This window comes from Lipophrys pholis (assembly GCF_963383615.2).
Source record: "Lipophrys pholis genome assembly, chromosome: 9".
In the NCBI taxonomy this organism is placed as follows: Eukaryota; Metazoa; Chordata; class Actinopteri; order Blenniiformes; family Blenniidae; genus Lipophrys; species Lipophrys pholis.
In genome coordinates, this window is record NC_137639.1 from 16,906,508 (window position 1) to 16,932,756 (window position 26,249).

Genomic DNA, 26,249 nt, shown 5'->3' on the forward strand with positions numbered 1-26,249 from the left:
GTCAATCTAAAGGGGCTGGTGAGGTCACATAAGGATGTGATATGGAACAAAAAAAAACCCACAATACCAGCAGCACACTTTTGAACTCTACACACCCTCCATCATTTGTAGTTACATACTTGCTGCACCTTGGGCGTTGGTTGGATTTGATTTCGACCACTTCAAAGCGCTCACTCACATCCTGCTTTGTTTTTTCAAATCCACATAAAAAAAAAATAAGTATTTCAATGCTACAAACTTAAAACAGTCACATGTTTGTTTCTGTATGCTGGAGCTGATTCCTCAGCTCAATTAAAAGACGATCATATCAGCAGTTTAGTTTTCTCTGCAGCTCTTCTAATCTTGAGAAATTAGGGATTATTGAACTGCTGACAAACTGATACGTTTTGCAGGATCAGTGGTCTTTGCCTGAGTTAAGTCACTTAAAGTTGCTTTTCTTCACTGAGATCAAACTTGTCGGAAAGAAATAAACCCAGAGCAAATCTGAAGTGAAACTCATCACTTCGTTTAACGGCTCAATTCTTAGGAATTCATTGTTTATAAAATAGTCCAGTTCCTTCAGCAGCTAAACACCTGTGAAGCAAACCATTTACTTTTAATTCTGAGGTGGGCAGACATGAAATACTGGGACTACTGTGGAAGGACAAACCATAAAACGTACCTGATTAAAAAGCATCATGGTTTAGATTAGCCGCTGTTTCTGCTCTGTGTCAGTCAAGTCTTGTATTACTTTGCCTGTTCTGTCTCATAATAAGTGTTTCAAATTGCATCTTTCAGCACAGAGATGTGTAAAGCTCCGCCCACAAGCGTAAACTATGTAAACGTAAACAATTGACTTACTCATTTAGTTGGATTCATAATATCTTACTGACCCCTCGCTGCCATAAAGTCATTGTTTTGGAATATATTTGTATTTTTTTACATGTTTTAAATCATATTGTACAATATGTTCTCTCATCTGATTCATGTTTTTTTTTTTTTAATGGCCTAGTTTTTTAAAATGTATTTTTAATTTAATTTTTTTTTAGTCTATTTAACTCCGCCTGTGCACCACAGGAGATTTTCAAAGAAAGTTGAAGAGGTGTGTGAGGCGGTTTGGCGGGTCTGGTGTTTGTCAAAAACACTGTGAACGGAATATTTTAATATTCATGTAACACCCACATCAGGAACACTTGACATGGCCAATGATGCTCATGTGCAATTGAAATCCTTCCACGCGAAAGAAGCTGGAGGGATTAAGGAGCTCAAGATGTCAAGAGCAGCAGTCTACATAAAGTCAATAGTGTTCATAACAACATTACAGACGAGGTCTTACATCATAATTCAAAACCCATGATTACATTTATTAGTTTTATGAATTCCTCTGCCAACAGCAGTCATGGCGCATACTAGTGGGCGGGATCAATACAAGTGAATAATCAAAGCGGATGTGTCAGAAGAAGAACAATGGATCCGAATTTCTTCGAAAACAGCAGTTCTTTTGAGGTGTTCCTGGTCCGAAGTGGTCAGTTTCTGTCCCAACGAAGAAAGAAAAGAAAAGTCATCGACTGACAATAGGATTGTGGGTGAACGAGACTCACTGACACATGGGGGGGGGGCTGCAACTTCAAGGGCCCAAAGAATAAGTATGTAAGATTTCAATTCTGCTACTATTGTGCTCAGGATGGCAGCAGTGAGTCCTCCCTCGTCATACTTCTTGTTTTTACCTGTCCAATCCGGCTGCTGCAGCTTCCTGTGCTCATGAAATGAAGTCAGGACGAGTCTTGATGTGACTCACTACACCATCTTGTGGTACAAGGTTGTATTACAGGTTGGATCGGAGTGCGACTAGCTTGTTGAGCCAACTTGAGTTTTGAATCTCTTAAAGATCTGCTGCTAGTGTCATTGCCACATATTCCCTTTACATAACACACACATGTGACAGCTGTACAGGATGTATGAACAGAGATGCTTTTTTTTTTGTTGTTGTATTTTTTCTTTTTCTGAGTCTCCGCTTCTAAATCTGTTTTGTTTGTTTGCTAACTGTCAGAGTACTTGGGCAACAAATCAATTAGAGGACCTTCTGAGGATCTCTGCAGTGGTCCTCAGCGGCTACGTGAATGAGGACCACCACCGGGGCAAGTTGAGGTTCGTTGTCCTTTTGGGCGGTCGGGCCACCGAGCTTGGGATTGGAAGACGACCTGTAAGAGTAAGAAATACACAAGATTTAACGGATCGCCGTATTTGTGTTTCAATTCGATTCAGAATTCAATTAGACCAGGATTACAAAGATTTTGTGAAACAAATCATTGTCTTGGATTAAACAGTTTTATTCAAATAGATTGAGGTTATAGCGAATGTGCAATAGATTTCACATGTAGGGCATGTTTTTACTTGTGCAGTATGTTGCTTTGGGTTTCCTGCTGTGTACGTGTAGTCACTCACTGAGTCAGCGAAATACATTTATCGTAATACAGCTGTTACTATTTCACGTTCTCAGCTCAGCCAGAAGTAAAGAATATTTCTTTTGAACCAATGAACTTTTATAGAAACAATTTATTCAATGGGAGAATCTCAATTAAAGTTCACAACTTATATTGTCTGGGCTGCGTAGTGCTGTAGTGGTTTACTGTCTCCCATCACAGTGACAAACCTCCGGTCTGTGTCCGGGGCCTTTCTGTTCAACTTGCATGTTCTTCCTGTGTATCCACAGGGTTTTCGCCCACAGTCCAAACCCATGCACTTGATGTCATTAGTGACTCTAAAATTGCTGGTAGGTGTGAATGTGAGAGTGTGTGAGTGTTTCTCTCTGTGTTCACCCTGTGATAGTGAAACACACACACACTGTCCAGCCTGAATCAGACCCAGTGTGATGGAGCACGTTAGTGGATTGATGCATGATTATCTTCATTCGTCCACTTTGATTTACTGTCTTCTTATTTCCTTTGCAGAAGGAACATCTTACATTGACACAAAATATTCCGATTATGTGAGAGTTGAGTTTATTTCAGGAGATCTCGTTGTCCTAAACTTCCAGTTTACTTTTAACCCCAATAAACAACATTCGGATCCTGTACAGGATTGTAGAATAGAAAAACTATTAGGTTGGTTTGTTTGCTCAGGCTGCGCAGTTGCAGTTGTAGTTTACCACCAGTTTATTTCGAGGCTTTTGGACCTTTCTGTTTGGGGTTTGCATGTTCTCCTTGTGCACTCGTGGAATTTATCACACCGTTCAAAAACATGCATTTGTGGCTAACTGGTCACTAAACCGAGCGTCTGTGTTTGGCCTGTGATGACCAGTGACCTGTCCAGGGTGGATCCTTACCTTTTTGTCAACTCTTGTTTTGGATAAAGCGGTATAACGGATGAATGGATCTTTGCCCATGAAACTTTATTGACCGACTTTTGGTTGCAGCCCCTCCTTACTTCTCTTCTATGGGGATTATTACGAGCACCTCTGGTTACGTTTCGTTACGTCCAAATTCCCCAGTTTATCCGATTGACCAGCCACACTTCTGCTCCAATGGCCTTCATTCTAATGATGTACCCAAGATCCCAAATCTCAGCCACCGTTTTATAGGACTACAGTTGTATAACTTTAGAAATTGTGGCAAAAAAATAAATATATATATATATATATATATATGTATATACAGGGAAAACAGAACTATCTTTTAATTAAATGTTGTAATCCATAGAGCTGAAACCTCCCCAATCACAGGTTTGTATGCCAAACACCCAATCTGCTGACACAGAGAGAGTGAGACCGGGAGGGAGGAGGGTGAGCGGGAGAGAAAACAAACGCAGAAGGAGAGGAGACGACTCTCTGAGCTCCCCATTGGCTTCAGATCAGCTGATAAGGTAAGAGCTCTGCTTCTCTCTCTCTCTCGCTCGTCTACAATTATCTTTCATCACTCACATTTATATTTGAACAAATCCTCAACTCGTCGCGACGTTCGTCTTTAGTGTCTCAATTTTTTATCCCTTTTTTTCTGGGTTGTTTTTTTTTGCGACAGAGTAACTGACTTGTGATTAATTAGTGGCAACACGAGAGAAGCAGATATTTCACACTCGTGTGATGCATGTGTAAACTAGCGTCTCCGTGTTTGTCTATTTTTTATAGTATTTGACGCTTGAAGCTGTCCGATCGGAAACGTTTCACCTGCTCTGTTTTACATTAGTGCATCGTGGTTTTTTTTAAAATATTGTGTTAAATATTATTTATTGTCATTAAGATCACATTAATGACCTTTACTGCTTAAACAGTACGAAGTGTGAAGTCAAAAGAAAATAGATAAGTGTTGCAAAAATATGTTGTAATAGTTGTAGAAATGGATGGAAATGTTCTGATCTGTTAACATGGCCTGCAAAATATATAAAATGACGTGCGCATGAAGCCACTTTGTGACAGTTGCAGTACAATATGGGAACTTAGGCCAAGTAGGACATATTTGAGATTAGTTGCACCGTTGGGAATAACAATGTAACACAACATGTCACAGCTCTGGATCCAGCACCCAAAATTGGGTTTATATTTGCTCAATGAGATTTAACCAATTCTTTTTTCATGTGGGGGCAGATGATATCCATGTTTTGATCACGGACACCAAATCATTTTTATTCCGATAGGAAATAAACAATATCTTAAAGGATTTTAAACAATTCACATGTCACTGAGTACATTTCCACAGTAGCTCCACGTTCAATACCCCTCCTTGGTATTTCATTTTAACTTGAACGGAATGAAAAATCACATTTTCTTAAAGCAATTGAACAACATTTCAGATTGGATCACCTCAGCTTATATATAGTGTTGTCTTCTGGATAAAGCACATCTGTTTCTGTTCTTCTCTGGCAAAGTGAAATAACAGGTCACCGTGCATATTGTCAAACTCATCTTGATAAAGACCTGCTGAGAGGAACGATTGAAGAAAGTTTGAGTTTTTCTCCAACTGTTCGTCTGTGTGCAAATAGAGAAGCTGCTTGTGTGCAGTGAAGTGGACAGAGGGACAATGGAGCCATTCTCAGTGTGTCATTCTGTCACTCGTCTCTGTCCAGTACAAACCCGGTGCAACCCTACACACACACACACACACACACACACACACACACACACACACACACACACACACACACACACACACACACACACACACACACACACACACACACACACACACGCACACACCCTCTCTCACCACGCCACCTTCAATAGTACTATAACACTGTAATGCAGATCTTTCCAGACTCCAGAATGTTGCGACCCACTTAAAAATGCTAAAATGTTCCAGAGGCAAGCCCACGCTAATATCCACCATCAAATTATGATCAAATTATGAAACGACAAAGAATTCCTCAGAAACATTTCAAGAGACAGACTAATTCAAGATAGACGTGGGCTAATTTCAATTAAAAACCTTTAATACCGACAATTCGCTGTTACTACAATTCATTACCGCCTGGATGTTGTTGTATTTGAAGACTCTTAAGTCACAAAATATCAACAGTAACACACGTGTTCCAGTGTTTTGCTGAAGTCTACGTTACACTCATATACAAGATGTAGTTCCCATGAATATTTTTTTGTAAACCAAATTCAATTAAAAATGAGAACCTTTTTATGACTTCTGCATTTCATCTTTAGTACTTCCAGGACCCACCAGTGAGCCGCGGCCCGCGCTTTGGGAACCACTCCTTGTAAAGACGTTGTGCTTGTGTTTAAACCTTAGTCGATTATTGCAGGTTTTAGCTGCAGTTCCGTCAATGATGTGGAGATGAATATTACAGAGGTTCAATATACATTTTTTTCAGAGTGATATTACTCATTCTAGCCTGAAATAATAAGCCAAATGAGACAAAACGCCACAATGGCCGAAGCTTTTTGGCTGCTGTACGCAGTGGTGTTAATCAGGTATCCACTCATTCCACCCAATCTGAACCACTGCGCTCAACAACCAAACAAAAGTGCCCAAACTCTGAAGACGAAGAGGACTCGTTCTCTGCCGTCCAATGACGTGGCTTAAATATTGCCTGTCAACGCTTTGAGGTCGCTGTTGCGCCCGTTATCTTTCACAACGCGTCGTCACGAGACAAATGTTGTGAGCGGTTCTTGCTGGTCATCCCTCTACTTGGGTGGAAGGTGGACAGCACTGATTATGGTGTAATGTGCACAGACCCAAGTAAATCTATCAGAATGATGAGGAAAGTGTCAATTAGGATCCAGTTTACAAGCCCACATAAACCCGGCAAGAGGTCTGAATCAGCCGAAACGATTCAAACCACCCATGCAGGTTTTATAATGACAGTCCAGGGCACATTAGCTTTGATAGAAGCATCATTTCCTCGGCTTATTGAAGAACACAAGGCTTGTAATCATGGTTAGGAAAAAAAAAAAAAAAAAAAAAGCAAACCTTCAAATTGACAGTTGGTGGGTGACTGCATGACCAACTCCTCCTGTGTGCCGCTCCGTTTTTATGATATTTGCAACGCGCAAGCTGCTTGCAACATGAGATCCTTCTCTCTGGTGGTTGACTTGACTGTGTTTCCACAAGAGAGCCTGCACCGCCGTGGAAGCAAAAAAAAAAAAAAAATCAGAGGAACTGTCAATGTATGCTTGCAACGTTTCAGACACAACGTGAGCAATGCACAACACTTTACAGACTTTAAGTCACGCTTGGAACCGATGCCTTTGAAATCATCTCGCACAGGTCCAGGAGAGAAAAGGTCGAACAAGAGGCAGAGACAAACGAGGCCAGGGCAGAGAAAAGGGGATTGTTGTGATTAAAAGACAATTATCTGTGCACATCGACTTCCCAGTGTTGTGCGGTGTCAGGCTCGAGCCGAGCTGTTCTCCCAGAAGGCCTTCGGAGACAATGGCTACTGTGTCAGAGGGGGCGGGGGCAGGGGTGGTGGGGGGGTGCGGTGGGTGGGGGGGTTTGTTAGTAAGTCTTGGAGTTTCATGACACGGTCACGGCGCCGTGCAAATGTGTGAACACTGATAATGCCACACAGGCTTGACTATGTGTTCTGTCGTCATGTATTGTCATCGTGGGAGGGGGAATCTGACAGGGGGAGTTAGTCAGCGGCAGCGTTCACGATTAATTTCAAGAGTTTACATGCAACAAAAGGTTTTAGATGTTTATGATCCGTAGGAAGAACAAAGAGGGATTTTTAAGACTGATGATGCCCAGGTTGTATGCAAATTGATGAGAGTAAAAGTGGAACTATCACACAGACTGTAGGGAAATAAAACAAAAATCGATGCTGCTTCAGCGTGACCTCAGCTCACTTGGTGACCCATTTGAAAAAAGGAGGAGTCTGACGTGTCTTCGGTCACAGTGGCAGCGTAACTTTGCTCCACTCGCCCCATCTTCTCTGGTCGTGAGGATGCAAAGGTCAGTTCAGGCGAGACGTCAGGAGAATTTACACCAAAGCACTTTTAAACTCCTCAAAACAGAAACAATAATATAGAAATCCACAACACACGCAGGATTAAAGATATAAAGATAAAGTTTATACTGAATTATATTATTATACTGAGTGTCACATCCAAACAACTTCTTAAAAAACATTAGAGGTGTACATTTATCTCATCATGATCATTGTTTTGCTCTTACTAATGTTTTGATCAGGTGACATACGAAACAGGTTGAAATGTATAACTTCTAAGAAGTTACAATTAGGAAACAAGAATTGTGTTTCAAATATAACTTAGATGAAATCAAACCAACACGGATATCTCAGGTCAGCCAAGAGTCGGCGTTCAATGACAGTGCAGTTTCCAAACACCCAATCAATCAGTCAGTCCGTCTATCTGACGATTCGTATATTATACTTTCCCGTGTATTTTCACCACTTCAGCAGTCTGGATTTGCTTTCAAATTCCAGTTACATTCATTCATTTTAGACAAACACACTGATGGTAATGACTGCCAGGCGACGTGGTGGCCATCCATTGGAAGCTATTTGAGTTTCAGTGTATTTCTTCCTCCTACATTTTATTTGTCGTTCGTTTACCCAGATTAACTCTGACAGCCGGTCTGACTGTCAAAAAAAAAAACCTGGCACACGTAGAAATACAAATATGAAGACAAACACATTTTGTCCAAGGACACTTCCACTCGTTTAGTCGGGTGAAGCCGGGGATCGAAGCGCTGATCACAGGATTGGAGGACCAAGAGCTCTGGTATCAGCTGAGCCCTAACCCCCGCTCCCTCCATCCATCCGTCTGTTAATTTGCCACTAATACACGATTTCTTATCAGATCTATCCCTGATTACTGCATAACCATAAAGCTGTCTTTAGTTTTCAAATTTTGCAGTTATAGAACCCCAAAATCTCTGACATAGATATAAAGTTTGGTGTTGAATTTAGGTCCAAACAAAACAAAACAAACAAACCCAAAACAATATTATTATCCTTCCATCACCTAAACCCGGTTTTGAAATTTGTTTTGTTGCTGGTGAAAAATGCATCAAAAGTTTCTTTGTCTTTTTCTCAAATTTGCTCTGTAGCCAATGCTGATGGTTCCCAACTTCTTTTCTCCGGAGCTGCCAGGTTCCAGCCTTTCAGTGGTTCTAGTGGACACAGCCACTCCCTCCAGCATAGCTTCTGCTTGCATAAAGAAAAAGAAAAAGAAAAAAAAAAAAATCAACGGGCAGGTTCCCGACCTGCGCGAGATTCTAGAAAGTGTCTTAAATTGTTTGCTTTGAAATGTTCCCATTTCAATGTTATTCTCATCGCCTAAAGAAGAGTAAAGCTTCAGGCTGTGCTGTGTAGTGCTTTTACAAGAGGGCCCAATACTGAATCCCAGTGGCTCTCCATCTGATTAGCCAATTCTGATTGGCTTCAGCATTCTTTGAACAGTATAAACTCACAAAGATGATATGTAAATGTTGGGATGTTGATAACTGTGTCACACATTGTTAGATGTGCCACTAGGATAAAAAGATGAACAGTGGTCACTGTTGGTGTGACGCTGAGTTCTCACTGTATGACATTCAAACATTTGACTTTGCTCCTTGCACTCATATCCCTCCATCACTCTTCCCTTCACCCCCTCCGACACTCACTTCCTGCCCTCTGTTACACTGACCTCCTCAAGCCCCCCCCCCCCACAAAAAAAAAAAAAAAAAAATATGGTCACCAGCAGTCCAAAATGATGAAATATGCTCGATTCCATCCACCTAAACCAATTGTTGGATAGAGAGGCCTCTGGATCTCAAAGCCTCACTCGCATTTGTCTGAAAGCAGGGGTGGGGGGGTGGGGTGGGGGGGGGACAGTGTGGCCCTTTGTGGCCCCGTGTGTATTTATGAATGGCTGAGCCTTGAGGCGAAGGTTCAGAACAATGCTGCTACACTGAAGAGGCTGATTTTCATATGGGAGGGGTGACGGTGGCGGCGATGATGGTGGGGAGGGCAGTTTATTCCCCACTGTTGGGGCTTGGTACAGAGAGTGGCGAGAGATCTTGATGGTGTGACGCTTTGCGTGCGAGTGTCAGACGAAAAGGAGCTGAGACGTCCTTTCAGGAGCTGCTGGACGTTTGGCGGTCGGTCACCTACACAGGTGAGGAGCTGCACTTCTTATTCTGATCTGCTGTGTCTCGACACACTTGGGATTGGATGGAGGACGAATCAAGCCGCATTTTTTCATCTGGCTATCCAATTTTATTTTTTGTCTTTTTGAGGTCAAGCGCTTGCAGTCGGCGTGAGTGTGTGTCAGTTTGTGTGGGTCTTCACATATAAGTGTGTGTGTGTGTGTGTGTGTGTGTGTGTAATTGTGGACATGTGCAATCGTGCACACATTGTGTGAGCATGTGCGTTGTTCTAACGTTTGCAGCGGGGTTACCGTAAACCCGGCCAATCGTCACTGGAAAGGTTTCACCGCCTGTGCCATCAGTACTGATTGGCTCCTGTATTTGCCAGACTTCATTTCCACATCTAAACAGAGTATCTGATGCCAGGTAGAAGAGGACACGACGACACAGCCAACCAAAACAGCTTCACAAGCGATTTAGCAACAATCTGCATTATTCAGGCGAGTCAGGGACGCGTTTTCTTGAGGTAAGAGAGAATTTCTTTTTTTTTTTAATTAAAAATCGGAAATTTTTATGTTGCAGAAGTCTGAAAGTGTATTAATTCAGTTTTAAATCATAGCCCAAGTTGAAATTGTGAGAGAATGGCTGTTAACCATTCCGTTTAGAGCTCACCTGAACCAGTTTCTACTCACCGTCCCCGTTTGGAGCAGAGAGTCAAGTGGAGGGTTTTATGGAGCCTTGGGATGGAGCTGTACTGCTTTTTTTTTTGTGCCTGTGTGGCTGAACAGGTGACGGCTCTGTTTGTCGCCCCCTTTTGTTCAGAGCGGAAGGGAGCGCTCTGTAATGAGAGCAGAGGCCTACGGCTCACCATCTGCCCACGGGGAGAGGAATCGCGAGAGTTACTGGGTCTGCCAGGTACAAACCAACAAGACAAATGACTGGTGCCGCTGGTGGTCTGGCAAATAAAGGGAATTGTACCACCGTTTACACTTTGGTGTGATCTCGGGAAAAGATCTTGTCGTCTAATTTGGTATTTCTGTGGAAGATTTACAAATGCACTTTGATCGAATCGTCAGGCGCTCATTGTCTCTTGTGCAGCGTCAGCGTGGTTTAGATGATCCTTCGCGTTCGGCCATTCACAGACACACGAATGCTTGAGCAATGTTTGCCCACATAGACGACACAAGTGAACAAACCACAAGCCTTGAAATGTTTTAGGATGACTTGCTCTGAAAAAAAAGCCACAGCCGCCCGACAAAGCTTTACATGGTCAGTAAAAAAGATATTTATATATATATACAAATGGACCTCAAAAAAATCGAAATGCAACAGAAGAAAAAAATGGATTTCATAAGATCAGATTAAAAATTACTGGAGGTCACAAATTTTACAACCAAAAATCTGAAGAATGTCCAAATGTTTCCGTTTCTATGTCCTGAGTAACCGTAATAACAGACCAAACAATCAACTTTTCAAGAATATATTTTTTAATATTCTCCCACTCTACACGTAAACTATCCTCCAGAGTTTTTTAACCTGTTCAAGCTGTTGAGACACTGTATCGCATAACTAATCCAAGAACCAAGAAATCAGTGAAGTCACGCCGAGTGGTTTCTCACTGTGATTTCTACATCACATCCATGTAGATAACACCTTCAAATATTCCACGCAAGAGTGGCTCAGAAATGGATTTGTAAATGCAGATGAAACACTTAAATGATTTATATTGAGACAAATAGAAATATACACATTTTTGCAGGATTCGCTGAAAGAGGCACGCACAATGATGAGTGCAGTTTTATTTTTTTAAATTTTATTTATGCCAACAATCTCTGCTGTACCTTGGACAGACTGTGACTGGATGTTGGCATATCTTTGTGTTTATGTTTGTATCGTGTGTGTGTGTGTGTGTGTGTGTGTGTGTGTGTGTGTGTGTGTGTGTGTGTGTGTGTGTGTGTGTGTGTGTGTGTGTGTGTGTGTGTGTGTGTGTGTGTGTGTGTGTGTGTGTGTGTGTGTGTGTGTGTGCTGGGCTCATCACAGCTCAGCGCGCCATGTGTGGGAGGGGGAGCAGTCATGTTTTAAGACCATCTGCTCCTCTGAGTATTTTAGTGGGAGCCTTCGCTTGTGGTGGATCAACGCGCGTCACGGGCAAACAGCAAAGCTCAAGCTGTGAGCGGGCCTGTTCCAGAAAAAAATTCCTCCAGTTTCTCCCTCCGCACAATACCCAGTGTTCCACTGTACAAGGTCCCCATTCTTTGCCACCCCTTGCAGCCCAAGAGCCCCGGGTGAAGCTCATGTGCGCTCACGGCCCGCAGACGATATTCACAATGAAAATGTTCTTCTTGGCACAGCCGACTGTTTGTGCGAGCAATTTCAATAATGTAAAATGACTCATAAAAGGTGTCACGGCCTGATTCAGCAGAGCTGATTGTTCAGATGGCATCTGTATCCCTGAAGTATGATGTGGAACAAGGGATTATGTTGACGACCGATTGTCGTATTACAAAAGTATTCTTAAGATCAGCTGGAGATGAAGTTGCTGTTTCATGAACTGTTTTGTAGGTTTTGCTGTAAATTGGCCTCTGTATGGACAGGTTTACATCTTATCTTGTAACAACAAGCCAGAGGCAAGTAATTGGCTTCATCAAGCTGCACACAGGTTGTCGTTCACATATAGTGCACGGACCGTGACTACAGCCTCAGGAGGACAATGGAGTAATGCTTAGTTTACATCAGCCTGGATCGGGGTGGAATGGGGGATTGCAGAGGAAGGTCACATAGCTGCACACCCCACACTGAGGAGCCTGTTGGCATGCCTTATGTGCCGTCTGTGTGTGTTTGTGTGTGTGTGTGTGCGGGGGGGTATCGGTTATAATGGCACGCTGCACGTTCGTTTGAACATGACTCTGCTGCATCAATGCAACGTTCTCTTCTCTAGCGCTTCTTTTTCACAGTGTTTATGGAGGGATTCCCTTGAGGTTATCCGCGCCTCGTTCAATGCCATCACTTGGCCCGTGGCCTAATGGCTTTTGGACGGAGTGACTCACTCTACATGTAACACAGAGGGTGGAAAAATAAATCTTGGTCGCTGGAGAGACAACTTGCCTTTGTTGTATTTCTATGTAAACTAGGTGGACCTTTGAGCGGATCCAGGCTTCTGCTCTCCACCCACAAACATTCCTCAACAGAGAGAATATCAAATCTACATAAAGCTGGGACGATCAATAACTGTACCCTAAAGCCTTTGTTTAACTCCTGAAATTCAAAGGTTTCAGACTCAAACACTTTCTTGATTGTAACAGTGTAATGAGGCTGCTTTGGGTCATGACTGCAAATAAAAACAGCCTAAGATAGAAATCTGTATCAAACTACTACGGATATGTAATCTGCATAAACGTGTTCATCTCACATGTTCTATATCCTCCTACTCGTCTTATGTTGCCCTAATGCAGCTTCCCTCAGAGAGAAACTGACTCATTCCGTCTTCACCGTAGAGCTCTTGCCCTTGTGTGCACCAGTAGCATGAAAAGGTTCAACTCACGTCACCGTGTTCGGACATCGGCTGGACAGTACGACCCAGCAACACCCCACATGAAGACTTATGTGAACGCTCAGGAAAATGGTCAAACAGTATGAAGGAATGCTGAGTGGGCCAAAGAAAAGCTCTAGAAATGCATGTGCGCATATTTAGATCTGCCCACGACACATGTAAACCAGAGCTCACACAGACTCTTCTCTTCCCCTGCCCCTTGTCTACATCCAACATCTCATTTTATCTCAATGTTCTATCCGTTTCCCACAGACTCCGGGATCCAGAGCAGGGCCAACATCTCAGGGAGAGACCAGAAGAAGAAGAAGACGTCGGGACTGAGAGGCAGCAGGAGCCTGGTGTTGAGGCTGGTATGAGGCAAGTGTTTTCTGTGTTGCGTATGTGTGCGTGTGTGTGTGTGTGTGCGTGCGTATGTAAGTGTGCACACGTATGCTGTGTGTGCCAGCCATTTTTCCAGCCCCATCAATGAGGCCGTTGTTGGAAGGGCTGGTGGTGGTGTCAGCGGCCCGCCCTGCCCGGCCGCTGGGCGCTAGTCTCTCCCACCGCGTCTGATGCACGCTCGCTCCCACCCCGAGCGCAGTCGCCTGGATCTCGGCCTTTTGTTACAGCGCAGATGGCTGAGCTTGACGCAACGTTGAAGAGAGGTTAGAATTGTCTCGGGCAGCAGCGGAGCATTGCGGGGTCAAGACGTCTCGAAATGTCACCCATTCCAGATTGAGATGTCACAATCCAAAGTGACGTGTAACAAGTGGAACGGTTTCCTAGTGATGAACTTTGTGATGCTTTATTGTCACGTGAAACCTGCAGCTCTCTGAGCTCTCCCAGCATCTTCTGACTTAGCGTTGCAAAGCCTCTTGAAACCTGCTGCACAGAACCTGCTCAGCCCGGTTAGGATCCAGCCGCTAAACATTTTGCTTACTAAAGTACCGGCAGCTCAGCTGCGGTTTAACCCCGGGAAGACGTTTGAATCTAAAACATTTTTTGTTTGATTTCCTCATCATTTTAGTTTATAAATCACAAAAATCAAAAAGTACACATTTTATGAGTTTGCAGTGATCGCAGGTTGAAATCGGCGCTGCCGGATTTTTTTTAAATTTGTGTAAATATTGACAAATCATGACCACAGCTCTTATAATTGCATGAAAACAGATGAATTTCACTTTTGGAAAAAACACCTTTTACTCACAGTTAGGGCAAAACATCATCTCATAAATGCCTTCATTTGGACATTTTGGAAAATTAAAAAAAAAAATGCAGATAAAACTAATGATTCTCTTCTAATTGGGGGCAATAACCTTTGCTGCAAATATCACATTACACGATGGAACATCACTGAATGACATTTATAACTTCTTACAGATAACAGTAAATATTTCCAGTGTAGATATATATTTAAGCTCTTTGCATTTTTTTTTGTCATTCATCTCCATTCCCCAGATTGCACAGTATTTTTTTTCTACTTTTCTAACTTAAAAAAAACTGTCCTGTGAAAAACGTCAAAAAAAATATATATATAAAAAAGCCCCTTGGGTTAGAACTTTCTTGTGAAAGAGAGCCCTCAAGGGTCAAGAAGGTGACACTGCCACCAAGTGGCCAAAGTAAAGTAGCTCCTGCAAATTTAGCAGTAGAGGGGAAAATCCTAAGCACTTTTTTGTAACGTTACACTTTCAGCAGTGTCTGGCAGTGGGACTGTCCTGAAGGGCAGCGTGACACATCCGTTGTCTCCTAGAATGTCAAACCAACATGTCTTTCCCACTTGTCTCCATCAGCTGGACTTGTTTTGGTCATGGATTCCACGGGGGGGGGGGGGGGGGGGATGTTGGGATGTGTTAATCACGAAGCTCGGAAGCTCAATCCACTTTCAGGCCTGCCATCTGCACATACCGGCTGGTGCAGCATGAGGCTAAAATCTTCTGCCTCCACTTCTGAATGCAATGATTCCACAACCGAGCAACAGCCGTCGTGTACGTTTTATTTGACGTTTCACAATCGGGCAGCTTCAGGTTGCTTCAAAATTAGAACTACTGTGCAAATATTTTTTTTTATTTTCTTAACTGCAGATGCAGACAGTGTTTTGTTTTGTTATTTAGATCAGTGAAAATAAATTGGAAAATATCCTTTAAGAAGAAGAAGAAAGAATTCAGCGTTAAAAAGTGTGTTTCTTTAAAATGATGAATAGTTTTACCCAACACTTTGTTTTGAAAGTAGTGACAAGATAAGAAAATATCATGCCCGAAACTTTCACCGACAGGAAATCACCGTAAAAATGAGTTTTTACGGTGGGTTGTTTACCACTTCTGAGAGACATATTTTAATAGTTCAACTATTTTAATATTTTGAGACCTATTTTGCTGTAAATCTTGGTCATTCCAAGGCCATTTATCAAATTATAGAGCGGAAGTAAGACTTTGAGGTTGATCCTTTGACACACAGGCATCCGGTGCAGTGATTTAAGCTCAGGTATAATGTGCTGTGCCCTCTTTGTTTTGGTGAGAGGACTCTGGGAGATCTAAGAGCTTTTTTTGTTGTTTGTTTTGTGCTTCAAAGTGAAAAGTCATCAAGGCTTGATCATTTCATGAAATGGGTAAAATGACCCTGCATGTTTGCACCTAAGCCTGAATATTCCAGACCAGTGAACAGAGAATTTTACTGGAATCGGACAAAAGTGATTAAACTGTTGCTGGCTTGACAGCGAAATTCTTCGCTCATCTCCTCAGTAAATCCTCCCTGCCGTTAACATGCACTGTCACCAGTGAACAGCACTTTGTTTACCTTCAGGTTTACGTCAAGTAGAGGACAGACACTATCAGTAATCTACTGATGACATGATGTGTGGTGACTGGACGTTGGCTTGGTGTCAGAGGTTGTCCAACAGTGGGAGTCATTCATTGTGTGTGTGTGTGTGTGTGGGGGGGGGGGGGTCTTACATACGCAGTGTGTGACGGGGCTGCAAGCAGGTGCTGACTGACTGATGCTGCGTTTGTTGGACTCACTATGGCTCCGTGAGTGACGTGATGGGCCGATGATGTCACCAGTGTTTTGATTCGGTTTTGTTGTTCTTTTTTTTTTCCCCCCAGAGAAGAAGGTTGTGAAGCCGTGCGGGTGTGAATGAGCGCCCTGTAGTGGAGCCGCTGATAAGCTGTGCCACCGAGATTTTGGTTCACATAATCAGCATTTCAAGGTGAGAGCACATGCAGCTGCAGTCACCATCACAGATCTCAGTTTTTAGCTTAAAAAAAAAAAAAAAGTAAAGTTTTAACTAATAATGATAATAATAATAATAATAAACATTTCTTTGGGTTTTGTTGGGTTTCTCTGTTAAACGCACATATAAATGACTGTGTTGTATTTGGTGAACTTTATAAATAAAGATGAATTGAATTGAATTTATTAAATACTTTAAAATAATCCAATGTAATTTTCAAGTCAAGACATTTCTGAGCATGAATTTATCAGATGTGCATAAACAATTTAAATAACACGATATCTAAATGTGAAATCCGGCTAGTTTAAATGTACTCGGTTCATTGTGACCATCTGAAAGCTTTCCAGTAAAGTACTCTGAAGTAGAATACACAACAACATAGGAACTTTGGGTTTTTTGTTTAATGTCGTGCGCTCTCTTCGTACTGCGCACAGTAACAATGAGCCATTCTGGATTGCACTGGAAAACTGAGTCACAAGCACATTTTTATGCAGCTGGTATTAAAAACAACAACGAGAGACTGACATAACACCATGTGTCATCTACTTTCCCTTTGCTGTTATTCATGTGCTTACTGCTGTATGAAAACGAGGCAGTTTTGGTTGGTAACTGGTCACTAGCTGATATCTGCAGTATTGTAGTTTCTGATCAACCAAATGAGGGAGAAAAAAAAATGCAAATTCAGATCTGACAGTTCTTGACAATTGTAGAAATACTTGTTTCCACCATTAGTTTAAGATAAGTACCAACTCTTTAGGGTTTGAACCAAATCTACCAGAAAAGAAATTTGTGAACTCTATTTACTGGTTTGTTTTTCTGCAATTTTAAGAGATGCCTTTATGAAACGTTTTGGCACCGTGCCTTGACAAAACTGAAGAAAAGAAAGTGTTAAATCTCAATAACTGTTAAAATCCGTGTGATTTTTAAAGGTCATTGTTGTGTCTGAGTCACGCAGCAGCATTGACGCTGTCAGTAAGACATTTCTGTTATTTATTTCTATGTTTTCTCCTCGTGATGTGTCGTGTGCTGTGTAACTGACAGGATCTTGTCTCTGTTCCAGAGGTCTATGGTCCAGCACTGAGCGGAGACCATGTGGTGTTTGGAGCTGCTTATACCCCTGCTGTTGATCATCAGCGGTAAGAAAATTCTTCAACGCGTTCGTACTTTCTGGTAGATATCCGCATCCTAACGTTACACGAGCTTCACTCCATTTCTCCCTCGTCTCACAGATGCCAGTTGTCAGTGGAACGTCTGGGTACCTCGGGACATCTCGGCCATGACGAACTCCTGCGTGGTCATCCCCTGCACCTTCATGTATCCATCGGGAATCAGGCCATACCGAGGCATTCACGGCATCTGGTACTTTGGCCAACCCTACCCGCAACTCTTTCCCCCTGTGGTCTTCAAATCTCGCACGGACGTTGTGCACGAGAGCTACAAGGGTCGCACGAAGCTGCTGGGTGACCTGCACCAGAGGAACTGCACGCTGCTCATCGGCAACATCGGCACGGAGCACTCAGGGAGATACTACTTTCGTGCGGACCTGGGCGGAGCCAATATGTATACTTACCCAGACTTCGCAGAGCTCAAAGTCCTTGGTGAGTAAATGATGAGAGACATTAACTTAAATAAAATTATCAAAATCAAAGTGGTTCAATGTCAATGATCAAAAGAAGACTTTATAATAATTCCAAAACATCTTTTTCTTCTCCAGATCAGCCCAACATTGATGTACCCGAGGAGATTGTTAGCGATGAGAGCTTGGAGCTCACATGCTACGCTCCGGATAACTGCCCCGACATGACTCCAGAGATCCAGTGGATGTACACCGACTACCTGCCTGACCCAGAGTTCAGTTCAGACTACCTGGAGGAGAGCAACACAGCGGTTCTGTCCAGCACCCTCACCTTCATGCCCAGGCCAATGCACAACGGGCAGCTCCTGGGCTGCAGGGTCTACTACCCCAACACCACGCTGGTGTACGAGAGGGTCATCTCTCTAGACATTAAGTGTAAGTAAACCAAATAGTTTTACAGACAAGCTCTCAGATTCTAACTATCTAGATGTGGTCCTGTCACTGTCTGATATGGGAGGCAGATACTCGGTGTTGTTTCTACATATAGCTACTTGGATTTGAAACAGTTCGTTGCACATTTGCCTGCAGATCCTCCACGCTCGGTGTGGGTGAACGTCTCCTCGGAGGTGATGGAGGGCAGCTCTGTGATGCTGCATTGCGAGGTGGACAGTAACCCCCCCTCCAGGATCTCCTGGATGTTTGGAGACCAGGAGCTGCTGTGGGACACGGCCTCCAATGTGTCTCTTTCCTTGGATGATGTGACGCCCGCGAGTGAAGGGATTTATACCTGCGTTGGAGACAACGGCTTCGGCATCATGAACACCTCACTGTACCTGGCAGTCAAGTGTGAGTTGAGGGGATAGTTTGTGATTCTGTGTGATTTGACTGGAGAAGAGATCTACTAAGTAGAATTGTTTAAATTGAATTGGAACGCGCAAATCGCCTGAATTGTGCAAAACCCAAAAACATACAAGTGCAGTCGACTGTTTGTGGAGACTTTAGATATTCTCTGTAGGTTTGCAATGTTTTCTTTTATGTTTTGGAGCTTACTTCATAGCGAAGCACAAGCAACTGCTGCACGTATAGATTTACAGAACAGTGGACAAGACCAAGTCACACACACAAAAAGAAAACACGAAGAGAAACACTGAAAACCTTTATCATTTTAGGAGTTAATCTATGGAAATTCCTAAATCACAACAAGAAAAAGAGTAATGAGCATTATGGATTCCTGTACACTAGCATTGAAAACTAAATATTCTAAAGTAGCTGTCATGTTGCTTCTTCTGGCACTAAATTGATCAAATCTGATTGGTATTATAAAATTGCTAAAGTTTCAATAAGCTGCATTGCTGCTGTCTCTGCTTGATTGCAGCTTTAGATTGGAACAAACTTTTATTATATGTCAATAATTACTATTCCACTTGACTCCTGTTTAATGAGGTGTTTTCCCCATCAACTGGAGCCAAGTGTAATAGGAACCATTAAGCTGTTATTTCAGATGCTATATGATAATGCTTTCCTGACAGCAACATAAAATATGTTCCACTGAAAGAAAACAGGAGCAGGACAGCTGCGAAGTTTTGGCCAACCAATCACATCGCTCCAAGTTGTGCGCCACCGTGGTTTCTTCGAAATCTAATCCCAGCAGCGTCAGCATAGACAACGCCTCAAGTGATTTCAGGCGGACCATCCAGGAGGTCCAGACCTCGCTGGGGAACCCCTGTCTTCATGATTTACTCTCTCCAACATAAAAAAAAAAAAAAAAAAAAAGATGACATGAGTTTTGCCCCACATGTCAGCAGGATTAGTTCTCTGAGGGCGACATACAAAACCCAGACCGTCTGGATTCGAGCTGTTCAGTCTCAATTGACACCTGTGATGTATCAGAAGCCTGCATGAAAATAAACTTGAGGACCCACTCTCTTACATCTGTGAGTCACATGTTATTTCGATGTAATAATGGAAGGTGTACAAATGACATTATATTTTACACCTGATAGTTACAAACGTCTCTAAATAGGCTAAAATTCTTTTTGGTGGTCCTAAACAAATCTTTCACATTCCTGCAGTCTCGTCTTAACCACCACATGGCACTAGTGTTCTGCCAAACATGTGTTTGTATAAGAGATGTGTTCTGTGAGTTCATTTAGTTTTCATGACAAAATAAAAAGCGAGAAGGACCATATATATATATATATATATATATATATCAATCAACTTGTCCCATAAAGGTTCAAGAATGTTCTGCCAAATCCTGCATGGCTGCCAAGATTACAATGACTGATTAACGCAGACCAACCAAAATAATGTGCTTCACCTTTTGACTTCCAACTAACTTCATAAATGAGTATTTCATGTGAAAGACCCACTCGATGCTGACAATTCAGCTAATGTGTCACATCAACATTACAATAAACTATGTGCACTTCATTAACACATCCTAATAGTTTGTAACTTCTCCATATAACTAGCTACTTTGTTATTGTTATGAGAAGTGTCATTTCCTTACTTTTTAAAAGGAGTAACATGTAGAATATATATATCTTTTTTTTGAATTGTTGCAGACCCTCCTCGTGAGCCGGAGGTAAACAACTCTATGACGGTACTGGAAGGAACCTCTCTGGCTCTGCACTGCAGCACCCAGGGCAGCCCAGCACCGACGCTCACCTGGCTGAAGGACGGCGAGCTGGTGGGCACCATCACTGCAGACGAGCTGTCAGTGTTGGAGGTCATCGAAATCACACCGCAGGGGGACGGACAATACCGCTGTCTGGCTGAAAACGAGCACGGGCGAGCCAGCAGCTCCCTGAATATCACAGTTGAGTGTGAGTACTTTGTTGTCTTGCAATAGCAGCATCTCTAAGACATTTTGTTCACAGCAAAGGTTCTAAACACTGACTTCTGTTGCGTAAATGAAACGATCAAATTATTTGTTCGGGAGGGAATAAGAAATTTGCGACTGTCGTTTCTCAGCAAATAGCACATCGATTCTCTACTGTTGCCATGACTCACGACTGTGCTGCCCCCCTCAATAGATGCCCCAGTCCTTCTGGAGGAGTCCAAGTGCACAGTAGTGAGGGAGGGGGTTCAGTGTGTCTGCATGGCCACAGGAAATCCTGAACCCACCATCGAGTTCTACCTGCCTGACCGCAACATCACTATCAACGAAACCGACGGCAAATACAACTTCTACACGCACACGGACGGGCACACCTCCACCGGCATGATCAAGCTGCGGGAGAAAGGCGAGCGGATGGACAATGGCGGCCCCGCCGTCAATGTCCACTGCAGCATCTCCAACGTGTACGGAAGAGAGAGCGTACTTCTGGAGCTGCAGCAGGAGAGTGAGTCGTTGGCTATTATTAGTTGTCGTTTTTGTTTTTTTTAACTATGTAAAACTACAAACGTACATGCAAATATTAAGTAGTGAATTCCTCTCAATACCTTTTATTTTGGGATTTTTAGAAAAGTACATGATGGCCGTTATAGTGGGCACCATCGGCGGAGTGGCGGTCATAGCCTTCATCATTGCAGCAGTGAGATACGTTGGCCACAACAACAAGAAGTGAGTATGAATGACAGACTAATGGTGAGGCCAATGTGAGGCAGAAGTAGTCTATTTTATTTTTCTTACCAAGCAGTTTCTGAAATCCAAGGAAACACTTAAGCCTAGTCATCCATTCTAAAGCACACTGATGCACATTGGATACGAGTGAATGTGGGATTGATGTGGACGTGAAAATCATTTCTCCAGAGCAATTTCAGTTCATTTTGCAATGACCCGTCCCTGTTGAAATCCTTGGAGATCCACATTGGCTGCGTTCTGGACGGGGGTTAGCAAACTGGACTAACCTTATATTTTGCAGGCACAATTCCCTGCTCTGACACCGCTTCTGTATCCTTGACCCGCTGCGCTAAATACAACCCAGGTAGCCCTCTTAACCAAGGTGCTTTATTTTGGCCTAAAAGCATATTTGGACTTCCAAATTTGCAAGCTTTTTTTTTTTCTGTTTCTCCCTGGAGATCATTCCTGAAGTAGGTTTGATCTCGGCGACTAAACCCATAAAAATAACCACGTCACTCACAGCCACAGTCGGCCTCCAGCATAACCTTACAGAGCTTGTTGTTTTAAAATGGATGCCCAGGCTTGGCGTGTCGCCCTGCGTTAGTGGCAGTCGAGACCGAGTCTGATTATGTGACTCCGTCCCCCAGAGAGAATGGCAACCCTAGGCAGGACGTGGTCCTGGAGAACCCAGCTTTGTACTACAGCGCAGTCAAGAAGGACAAACAAAATCTGAGGAAGAAAGTGGTGAGACACGCTGATGCCAATGATCATGATTCTAATGGAGGATGGGTTGGATGACCATTCTCAAAATGTTTGGGGCTTAAAGTTTTGTATCGTGAACAGAGTATAACTGATGAAACCCCATTTGAACCTCTGACAAGAGGCGATTGAATCAGTCTCTCCCACGGGCAGTCTAGTAGCTCCAACCATGACCTTTCCAAACACTGTTTTTCTCTTGCTTTCATCGCTTCTCTGCGTTTTTCTGTCTGTTTTTTCTCTCCCCTAACTCTTGCACAGCTTAAGACAGAGCTGTTGGGCTCAAAGTTTAACTCCATTCTAGAGGAGACTACGGTAAGGTTCCCAAACAAACCCCCATTAAAAAAAAAAACCCAAACCAAACAACCACAAGCCTCAGCGACAGATGCATCTCCTCGCATATCAGCTTCTGTGTTCTGCATCTGCCGTTTGTTTCTGATACTGCCTTCTGCATGGCTGCCTCATTGCTAACGCAAACTGCCAAACTAACAGGAAACATCTCAGTCTTCCCGTCAGTATGTTGACCAGTAACCACTAATACGTTATGTTTATGGTGTCTGTCGCGCCGCTCTGCCGGCCCGAGGTGTCGTTGGCACCGCTCCAGGGATTTTGTGCGGCTGAACGCTCCTTCTGTCTGCAGGGAGAAGACGGGGATTATCAACCTGTGGGCTCTATGGCAGGACTGGAGAGGCAAGAGCTGAATTATGCTGCTCTGGAGTTCATCGGGGCCAGGCCCAGGGAGGGGGCCTCAGGGAGGGGGGATGACGGCGGCAACTACTCGGAAATCAAAGCCAAATGAATCGCGATCCTTCCCTGATCCCTCGGCTATGCGAGATGCAGTGGCAGCCCCACGTTACACACACATCCTCTGCCCCATAAACTGTGTAATAACCTCCCTTGTCTACTGGATTTCACTGTGCATATAATGATTCCTTTTTCTTTCTCTCTCTCTCTCTTCCCATTTCTCTACTTTTTGTCATAATAAATCACTCTCTGCCAGTATTCCCCTCCTGGCGCCTCCCTCCATGGAACGCCCCTTTTCATGCCACAAATAGGAAGAAAAAAAAAGACTGTGTTTTGATGGATTGGAGCAACACCCAATGGACAATGTAAAACAGAAATGTCAAGTTTTAGCCTCAGTTGTAGTCCAAGATTACTACAATCAACAGTTCCAACCAGCGGCTGTGTTTTGATGGCATTCTCCATGATTGTCGGTGTTGCATCTGTCTCCTCACTGTCACTGTGTCTGCTGCCAGTCGAAGCATCAGGGCAAGGAGTAACCGTGCTTTGTGTTCTCTTGTCTTTGTGTGTGTGTTTATCAGCTGAGAACAAACCCTCTCCTCTGGTTCTTTTGGTGCGTTGCATCCCAAGAAGATGATTGATGAGGAGAGGAGACTGATCTCAGCATGTCGTTCCCACATAATTGTATTTAATGTGTGCTGTGACTCAGTAGCCTCTCATAATAAAACGACAACAGTCACCGTCACTTTTGATAGTAATTGAGGAGGTTTTGTAAAATGTATGTCGCACACCGTTGTTTCCTAGACTTTTAATGGTGGAATGTGTTGATATTTTCAGGGGGGGGGGGGGGGGGGGGGGACTATCAGCACTGTGGCACATGCTCAGTATCTGTCTTCTTTTACTTTTCCTCCCCAAAACAAGCATGTGTTTCTTCGATTTAGGATTCATCGGGAAAACAAAAGACCTAAAGAACAACATGCTTGCTCATGAGTGGCCAAAGTGTTCTCTATTAGACAATGTGTGTGTGTGTGTGTGTGTGTGTGTGTGTGTGTGTGTGTGTGTTCAAATTGTGCTGAAAGATCACCAGACACTGACCTCTGGGGTCTTTAGGAAGTCTGAGCATCACCTCACCCGAGAGGCCGACGCTTCATCGTCGCAGGATCGTATCAGATGTCTGGGAGATATAAAGTGATGCTCGCGACTCGCCAGCTGGTTGTGCTATTCATAGACATTTGATGAACCTGTGATGTAATACTGAAGCTCACTAATAGTCTTAACTCGATAGCGATGGTGTCAGTAATATATTAATATGATCTATATGGATGGAGGAAATGCCATTATGTACAGTAAACACCCTGCATGAGTCTTTTGCCTGCAGGCAGACATTTAAGTACTGAACTCTCATTCACCCACTGAACAATGTCTTACTGTAAGCTATTAATAAAAAAAGGCCCTAAAAGCTATTTCACGTCAAATCAGAGGTTTTGTTTTTATGCAGGGAGCGACCTTGTTATTCATTGTTACTTAAGGCTAATTTAATGTACAATTCTCTCACCTGTGTTATGCATTGACTTGATAGGGCCTCATTGATGCACTTGGAAATGAAAACGCTCAAGATCATAGTGGGACTGAAGGATATATTTCAACATTCATAGCGTCTTCCTCTTCTTCTTTTTTCTTTTTTTTTCCAGAAATGGGACAAATTTCTTACCGTGTTCCTCACCAAGGTCATTCTATCCTGTTTCCACATCGTAAACACTATGGCATCCTATTGTCCTGAAATAAAATGAATTATTTGCAAAAACAAAAGGACCCTAAATATGATTTACTCAACACTGTCGCTGGTACTTTGATGCACACTATGCATGTAATTAAATACAGTCAGATTTTCTAACTGGTTTTCCAATCAGGTGCATTGATCACTGACTGACAGTACAAATAAAACAATGTATATTTAATTAAAAAAACACACATTCTAAAAATGTGTCTTGAGCTTGGTTTTTAAAGAGGGACAGAATAAGGGAAGTCTGAAACCGCCCAGCAGGGTGCTTCAGAGTGATAGTAAAGACTCGGTTTTAAATCAGCGAGTGCGAACCAACCAGACGACCACAGGTCTGCGTTTTGGTTTAAACCCTCAGCTGTGTCATCGGGAGCCAGTCCCATCCTCGCCTTGAAAGTAATAATACACAGCTTAAACTCAGTTGTGAGTGAAGTAATAGTAAAATTGAGCGGATGTCTTCTGTTTTGTTTGTATAAATGAACTGTGTTTGACAGACCGGAGTACAGGGTGTTGCAGTAATCTAAATGAGTGAGAAGGAATGCATGAATACTAGTTGAGGGTTTTTTAGTGACAGGAGTGTGGGACTTAAACAATATTTGGACGCATCCACTAAAAATCAGTTTATTGTCAAATTGGATATCTTGATTCCTCGTCATCAGAGGGATTTCTGTTGTGGAACCTATTTGCGGTGTCAAAAGGAAAAAAGCATAACAGAAGAAAATGATATTGTTTCTAAGTCGTACCATGTATACTGAAAAACGCAGAAGGCCTAGGGCTGACCCCTGAGGTACACCACAACATAAACATTGTAAAGAAGCTGAAAGTCATTTACAACACAGAATCCTACTTTAGGTGAACACCACCTTCCTGCTTCACTCATGTTATTATTATTTTCTCATGGATTGAAAGATGAATGCGGATTTTCTGCATTTCTAGAGCATTAATCAATAGGTATAGGACCCCCTCCCAAGTTGTTTAAATTGGGACGGTGTCATACAGGATATGAGTGTTGATTTCTCATGGAAACAATTAAAAACAACTCATAGATACACTCGTCTTCATTGATTAATATATCCGTTTTGTTTTTGTTTTTTTTAAGAAAACCTGTAAGTCATTTATTATCACTCTGATACTTAAAGACTTGTAATTGTCGGTCACCACATTAATCTTCAGGATGACTTTCATTAACTGTATTGTGTAGTACTTGCCCACTGTGTGTTTCTCCTTACCAGGCTTTGTTAAACTGTATGTACTGAATTTGATTTGAAGACCTCCAGGTGGGATGGAAAATCAATCTGGAAACATGATTGCTTAATAAAGATCGGAGTTACTTTTCTTCTATGACTAATGCCTGACGCCATGATTTGAAAGCGTTGGCTGTGTTGTGGCCATCTCGGTTTGAAACGATAGATTGCAGTTGTCGATGGGGCTGCGTGTGTCTGCGAGCTCCTTCTAAACGGTTTCAAAAGGAGGAAAACCAACAACAACAGGTTTGTCGGACTCGTTTGGAAACCAACAGATCTGAACTATGAAAGAAGGAGCACTTCAGTTTACACTT

General features: G+C 42.8%; 1 protein-coding gene across 5 annotated transcripts; it reads left to right on the top strand.

Moving 5' to 3' along the window:
* The first annotated feature begins 3,816 nt into the window (after window positions 1–3,816).
* mag (myelin associated glycoprotein) lies at window positions 3,817–24,710 on the top strand. 5 transcript variants are annotated; one of them, XM_080471451.1, is made up of 13 exons: window positions 3,817–3,840; window positions 13,318–13,422; window positions 16,143–16,246; window positions 17,331–17,406; window positions 17,500–17,868; window positions 17,985–18,281; window positions 18,435–18,692; window positions 20,414–20,674; window positions 20,885–21,193; window positions 21,315–21,414; window positions 22,062–22,158; window positions 22,432–22,485; window positions 22,811–24,704. In XM_080471451.1, exons 4-13 carry the CDS (start codon window positions 17,361–17,363, stop codon window positions 22,967–22,969), a joined length of 1,950 nt encoding a protein of 649 aa, XP_080327577.1. In that variant the 5' UTR covers window positions 3,817–3,840; window positions 13,318–13,422; window positions 16,143–16,246; window positions 17,331–17,360; the 3' UTR covers window positions 22,970–24,704. The 5 variants fall into 5 exon arrangements, with proteins under 5 accessions (XP_080327577.1, XP_080327580.1, XP_080327578.1 ...); XM_080471450.1 differs by lacking the exon at window positions 3,817–3,840 and adding an exon at window positions 9,424–9,544 and having other exon boundaries at window positions 22,811–24,710; XM_080471452.1 differs by lacking the exons at window positions 3,817–3,840; window positions 22,432–22,485 and adding an exon at window positions 9,411–9,544 and having other exon boundaries at window positions 22,811–24,710.
* The last annotated feature ends 1,539 nt before the right edge of the window (window positions 24,711–26,249 follow it).

Coding starts and splice junctions, on each gene's coding strand:
- mag (XM_080471451.1), top strand. CDS start 17,361: ATGTGGTGTTTGGAGCTGCTTATACCCCTGCTGTTGATCATCAGCG. Junction 17,407..17,499: donor CCTGCTGTTGATCATCAGCG/GTAAGAAAATTC, acceptor CTCGTCTCACAG/ATGCCAGTTGTCAGTGGAAC. Junction 22,486..22,810: donor CCATTCTAGAGGAGACTACG/GTAAGGTTCCCA, acceptor TTCTGTCTGCAG/GGAGAAGACGGGGATTATCA.